Source organism: Macrobrachium nipponense, chromosome 45, assembly GCF_015104395.2.
Source record: "Macrobrachium nipponense isolate FS-2020 chromosome 45, ASM1510439v2, whole genome shotgun sequence".
NCBI lineage: Eukaryota > Metazoa > Arthropoda > Malacostraca > Decapoda > Palaemonidae > Macrobrachium > Macrobrachium nipponense.
This window is the reverse complement of record NC_061105.1, coordinates 19,385,377-19,392,876: the sequence shown is the minus strand read 5'-3', so window position 1 is coordinate 19,392,876 and position 7,500 is coordinate 19,385,377. Positions and strand designations below refer to the sequence as shown.

General features: G+C 33.0%; 1 protein-coding gene across 1 annotated transcript in view; it reads right to left on the bottom strand.

The window, feature by feature from the left end:
- Positions 1-5,236: 5,236 nt before the first annotated feature.
- The window catches only part of LOC135214439 (glycine receptor subunit alpha-2-like), a 244,624-nt gene continuing 242,360 nt past the window's right edge, over positions 5,237-7,500 (bottom strand). The window contains exon 11 of the mRNA XM_064248730.1: positions 5,237-5,805. Within this exon, the coding sequence (XP_064104800.1) occupies positions 5,575-5,805 (231 nt within the window). The 3' untranslated portion in view covers positions 5,237-5,574. The remainder of the gene's footprint in view (positions 5,806-7,500) is intronic.

Here is a 7,500-nt window from a genome sequence, read left to right as displayed (position 1 = left end):
ATATACATATGTATGTATGTATATATATATATATATATATATGTGTGTGTGTGTGTGTGTGTGTGTGTGTGTGTGTGTGTGTGTGTTTATATACATACACACACACATATATATATTTCATAAAATTACTCATTTTCACTGCATACCGTCACATAGGCCAATCAACATCACGTCCCACCCCCCTCCCCTACAATATCTGACACAATTCGACACTATATTATCTCTTGCAACACATTTTTACCTTCGTCAATTCTCAGACATTTACTTTTGACTCACCATTATGTTTCACAGCTTTCAAAATATCTTATTTTTTCCCTCACTAATCTCTGTAACTTCTATTCACAATCACCAATCACCACAACAAAAATCAGCTATTCACTCCTCGCATCAATATATCACAAAAAGCCATTCTTCAAGCATTTGCTTTTATTTTACTTTTAACTTTCTCTCCTTTCGGAATATTTTAATTTTTTTTCATTTTCACTAATCCATGTAGCTTCTCTTAACTATCACCATTCAACATAACATCATCAGCAAAAGTCAACCTGTCACTCCCTACATAAATATATCACAAACATTTAGTTTTAATTTTCTCTGATTTCAAATTATTTATAAAAAAAAATTCACCAATCTCTGTTGCTTCTCTTCAACAGCACCAACAAAAAATCAGCTTTTGACTCCCTGCATAAACAAATCACAAACAGCACATTTACACACAAATAACACTTATATTAGACCCTCCCATACATACACTTATCACAAACAGCCCTTTTACACACAAATAACAGTTATATTAGACTCTCTCCTACATAAATGTATCACAAACAGCCCTTTGAAACACAAATAACACTTATATTAGAGCCTCCCCTACTACATGTATCACAAACAGCCCTTTGAAACGAAAAACCCTCAACTTAGACCTTCTCCTACCCTAAACTAGATTTTTTCCGGAGTTAGTAATATTGAATCACTTACTTTTACTTCCTTTTTCTAAGTGGAAAATACGGTAAGGAGAGAGGAGCTTGGTCAACACTTCATAATCCCAAATGACCGTCATTTTTCTGAGATTGGAATAAAAAAAACTAGCTCTGTTAATTAGGCTAACTTTCATTCACTCTGGAATGATGATCATATTGCCTGTTTATCTGGTACTTACATACTACATCAAAGTTGTGGTCTATTATATATTTAATATATGTATATACTGTATATGTAAATGTATACACACATATAATTGTGTGTGTGCCTGTCTGCATTATATTATATATATATTATATATATATAATATATATATATATGTGTGTGTGTGTGTGTGTGTTTAGTGTAGTATAAAAAAAACCATATATATATATATATATATATGATATATATATATATATATGCGTATATATCATATATATATATATATACATACATATAAACTAAAACATTCACGCCCGCGTTGAAAGATCTATAGATTTAGAACATTCATACACTTCACAAGTATTCATCAACACATATCTCGAGGAGGGGGGGGTGGGGGGGGGGCGGTCCGGGGTGTTGGGGGTTGGTCACTAGAATAGGAATAATATTGGGCAAAACAAGTTGTTTTCATCATCCTATCCCTGCCATTCCGAGGAACGTGGAAACAATAGGATTCCGTACTCGTAGGATTGCCATGGTGACAGGATCTGTGCAGGTTCTTGAAAGCGCTGCTATGTTGTACACAGAAAGTTAAAGGTGTTGGTTGCAGAACGCTCCGCTAATTCCGTTAGTGAAGAGTGCCTTTCCATTATGTATAAGTGCATATGTATACATATATATTGTGTATATATATTATGTATAAATAGACAAAATCCTCGAAGGAAAGAGGAAGGTCTGCAAGGCCTTTCGACTTCTCGTTCTTTTTGTCTTGATTTATGCATTCATCATGTTCCATATTTTCGTGATTCATTATGCTTATTATATATACATTATATGTTATTATATATAACATAACAATATATTATACTATAATACATAACAATATAAATATATTACTTATATATATAACCACAATAAATATTATATATATATATAGATTTATACATATATATACATACATTATTATTATAATACATATAAATCTGAATACTATTTTCAATGCATATCTTGTTGAAGTATTAGCCGGGAAATATACAATCATGATTCCAATACCTTGCCATGTGTAGTTTCTAAAAAAAAAAAAAAAAATCCTAACGTATGTATACAAACAGCAGACTGCTACGAATGACTTGAAAATCAATTCCTACAAGGTACCACCATCACCATCTATTGTACTACATTTACATTTCATTCATCTCTCACAACTGAATACTGCCTCTCAAAAGTTCGCGAGTCACTATTCGCGAAGCTTCCGTCCTAACGAGAACACGAGCAAAGGGAAATGGGGGTGGGGGGGAGACAAAGCAGGAACCTTTCATTTTCGGAGGATTTCCCTCCGGAGTTTACCCGTACGTTTACCAACTGAGGAGTTTCTTCTCTAAGGAATGGAGTGGCAACTGAGGAGACACCTGTCTTCGGCGGGTAAGGCGCGGGCACTTAAGATGGCCAGCTGCTCTCTGCTTCTGCAGAAAAAGAAGAAGAAGACGAAGAAGAAGAAGAGGAGGAATTTCTTAAATGGCGTCTTACCCACAAGAGAACCAAACAAAACTAAAAATCAAAGCTATGAAGGGGATGAACTGGATATATATATATATATATATATATATATATATATATATATAATATATATATATATATATTATATATATATATATATCTAGCCAAGGCCACAGTAAAGATAAAAGAAGCAGTGCTGAGCGCTTTCATGTTATTTCAACACATTTTCGAGGTTCAATGAAAATGTGTTCGAAATAACACGAAAGCGGTCGGACGGTACTGCTTTCTTTATTTTTCATGTGGGCTTGGCTGAAATACAAATTGTCACGCGTTAGTTAGTGACACATAACCATATATATATATATATATATATATATATATATATATACTATATATATATATATATATATATATATATATAGATATATAGATATATATATATGTATATATATGTGTGTATATATATACAGATATATAATATATATATATAATATATTATATATATATATATAAAATTTTACACGTACACACCAACCCACACACACACACACACACACACACACACACACACACATATGAGCCTGTCCTGTGGACCTTAAATATCTGTTACAGGGGTTTCTTAATATCATAGAACGCTCCAATGCTTTGGGAAATTAAATACGACAAAACAAAATTGAAAATGTTGCCCAAATTGTCATGCACAGATATTTTATCCAAATGAAGATAATCGGGTCAAGATGAGCAATTATTTAATTGAGATTTTTTTTCATGGATATTAACAGATATTAATTTATGCATTACAGACAGCAAATGAATGACTGAACGTTTGATCTTTTTGACTTGGTGAGGCCAACTTCCGAATCAATTTTACTTTTACTTGGTGAGCCAAACTTCCAGAATTGATTTGACTATTTCCTAAATATTCTCTTGTACTTTTCTTAGTCAGCTGTCCATTTGAAAGGAAAATTATATAATTTGGAAAATAATATTAAAACATTATTCTATACAGATGCAGTATATAAATATCTAATGCCAAATAGAGACTATTATATATATAATATATATATACATATATATATATATATATATATATATATATTTTATATATATATATATATTATATATCTAATATATTTCAGTTTTCTCAGTTTTATAATAAATTTTTTTCTAATAGATTTCATAAGAATCCTAATGGAGAAAAAAATCTACAACTTTGTATGTGTACAAATATATCTAGAAATAAAGCTAAATATCTTTATTTCCAAATACATGTCTAAATATATTGCTAAATTTAACCCTAAATATATTTAGAAATATAGCTAAACAGCTTTATTTATAAATATATTTATACACATCCATAACTGTGGATGTGTTTCTCCATTGTTAGACTTATGCTACTACGAGTATTTTTGAGTAATCCTAATAACGGCCTTTAAGTGTAATGTACTGATTGTCATCGATCGAGGATAAAGCTGAGTTGTTTCGCAATTGCCAAAAAAAAAAAAAGCGAAAAGAAACGAATCGAAGAAATGCAACGCTGGAGAAACGTTTATTAAAATCACCAGTCTCATAACTTAAAAGTAAGGAGAAAGTTATTTTTCTATTTTCTATTCCACGGGAGGCAAATCTTCAGGGTTTTTGCGGTACGTCTTGGCGAGTGATTGACAAAATCTAAAATCGAAAAAAAAAGGTCGACGGCTTCTTTGAAGCAGATTTTCTCTCCCACGGAACCTTGGATCATTTCCAAAACGCAGGAGAGAGAGACAGATAACTGTTCCAATTGTACCTCAGCCCAGCATCCAAAATGCCATAAATATTCTTTTGGGATCAATATGGCACAAAGCAATCAATTCAGGCCCACAGATATCCTTTAGAGAACGGTGTAACACAAACCAACAAATTTTTAAGCCCACAGTTATCCTTTTGGGAACCCTATGGCACAAACCAAGCATTTTAAGCCCACAGTTATCCTTTAGGGAACGCTGTATCACAAACCAATCAATTTAAGCTTACAGTTATCCTTTTGGGAACCCTATGGCACAAACCAATCAATTTAAGCCCACAGTTATCCTCTCGGGAACCCTATGGCACAAACCAAGCAATTTAAGTCCACAGTTATCCTTTTGGGAACCTTGTAAAACAAACCAAGCAATTTAAGCCCACAGTTATCCTCTTGGGAACCCCATGGCACAAACCAAGCAATTTAAGCCCACAGTTATCCTTTAGGGAACGCTGTATCACAAACCAATTAATTTAAGCTTACAGTTATCCTTTTGGGAACCCTATGGCACAAACCAAGCAATTTAAGCCCACAGTTATCCTCTCGGGAACCCTATGGCACAAACCAAGCAATTTAAGCCCACGGATATCCTTTAGGGAACGCTGTAAAACAAATTTAAGCCCACAGTTATCCTTTTGGGAACCCTATGGCACAAACCAATCAATCTAAGCTCACAGATATCCTTTACGGAACCCTATGGAACAACACAATCACTTTTAAGAGCCGACCACGGATATCCTTTAGGGAACCGCTGAACACAAGACCAGCAATTTAAGCCCACAATATCCTTTAGGTAACGCTGTCACACAAACCAATCATTTACAGAACCCGGCAGATATCCTTTACGGAACCCTATGGAACAAACCAATCAATTTAAGCCCACAGATATCCTTTAGGGAACGCTGTAACACAAACCAAGCAATTTAAGCCCACAGATATCCTTTAGGGAACGCTGTAACACAAACCAAGCAATTTAAGCCCGCAGATATCCTTTACGGAACCCTATGGAACAAACCAAGCAATTTAAGCCCACAGATATCCTTCGGGCATCCGAGTACACATAAAAACCAGCAATTTAACCCGAAGTCGAGAGCCTCCTTTCAGAACAGTGACGCGAATGGAAGAAGGGGGGGGAAGGGCCAACACCAACACCACCGCCGAAGGAGGACGAGACTTCATTGGCGGTGAGACATGTAGTAGGACCAGTAGACGATGTTGAAGAGCAGGAAGGCCGAAGGGAAGATGACGCGGGAGACCTCGTCGATTCTGACGGCCAGCAACCTGTAGCGTCTGGAGTCGTCTTGGCTGATGGAGAACTCCCCGGGCGTACCTACCGACGGAGGGGCGCCGCCCGCCGGGGATGGCTGTTCGGTGTCTGTTCCTCCTAAGCCCCCCTGGCCGTTGTGCTGTTTTTGGAGAGGAGGGGGGCGGGGGGCGGGTTTCCAAAGGGAGAGAGAATGCATTAATTGAGGTGTGATGGACGTGGTGTGTTTATGCTATTGTTACTTGTGGTAATTTGGCAAAATACCACATTGAGGTGTAATATTTTCATTATTCATATAAAAGCGGTATATTTTAAATAAACTTCAATTATATATACACATATATATATGCATATATATATATATATATATATATATAATATATATATATATATATATATATATATATATATATATATATAATATATTATATATAAAATCTTTAAAAAAAATTCGCATCTACACTTTAAAATGAAACATTTTTTAAAAATCTAATTTAACTATGGCAATTACACATTGATTTGTTAATATATTCATTATTCTATTATAAAAGCGGGATATTTTATTTTAAATCAAACTTTCAATTATATATTACACTATATATATAATGCATATAATATACTTATTATATATAATATATAATATAAAATCTTAAAAGAATTCGCATCTACACTTTAAAATGAATTTTTTTTTTTTTTAATCTAATTTAACTGTGCAATTAACACCTCTTTCATATATGACAAAACGAAAAAGAGTTATGTCTCCTCTAAATACCTCTTTGCATATAGATTAATATGGTTGCCACTGATAATCAAACGACTTAAACTCAGTTGACTTTGAAGCATGGTCAAAATTTCGGTGTGCAGAAACACTATTTCTACACACATGCACAAATGGATAAGCTAATTGAATACACGCATGTATACTGCCATTTCTCTGTATACATTCAGTGCAGAAAAACACACTGTGTCTACACACATGCACAAATAAATCTGCCAATTGAATATCTGCGTGTATACTGCCATTTCTCTGTATACATGCAATACAGAAACGGACTCTGTACCTACACATACGCGTCAATGAATGAGCCAACTGAATATGGGAATGTATATTGCCATTTCTCTGTATACATTCAAAATACTAGCATACAAAGGCGTACACAGCATGCTGAATTTATTGTAGAGACTTGCTTGAGTCGAGATTATGGAAAAAAAATGCTGTAAGCTGATTATGAGATTTTTCAAGATTTTTGGTGCGTGGGGGAAAACATTAGTAAAGATAAAAAGGTTGTTTTTTTCCGGTATATAAGATTAGGTGGCAAATAACCCAGGCTATGTAAAAAGAAAAGGGGGGATAAGAATTAAGAGTATTGTGGTAGGTATATGTAAGGGTGTATATGTATATATATATATATATATATATATATATATATATATATATATATATATATATATATATATATTGTATACATATATATATATATATATATATTATATATATATATTTTCACTTCGGCGTAATTTATTCCAAAGGTAGAGGTATTCCATATTAAGGGATATATTGTATGATTTGTATGTATGTATGTATAGTATGTATGTGTATATATATATATATATATATATATATATGTATATATACATATATATATATATATATATATATATATATATATATATATATATATTATATATATCCGTTAATATAGGATTAACTTTAACTTTGGAATAACTAAACCCAAATGGACTTATAGTATGTATATGTCTATATATATATATCTATATATTAGATAATATATATTATATCTATATATATATATAAACACACACAAGCGCAAACCAA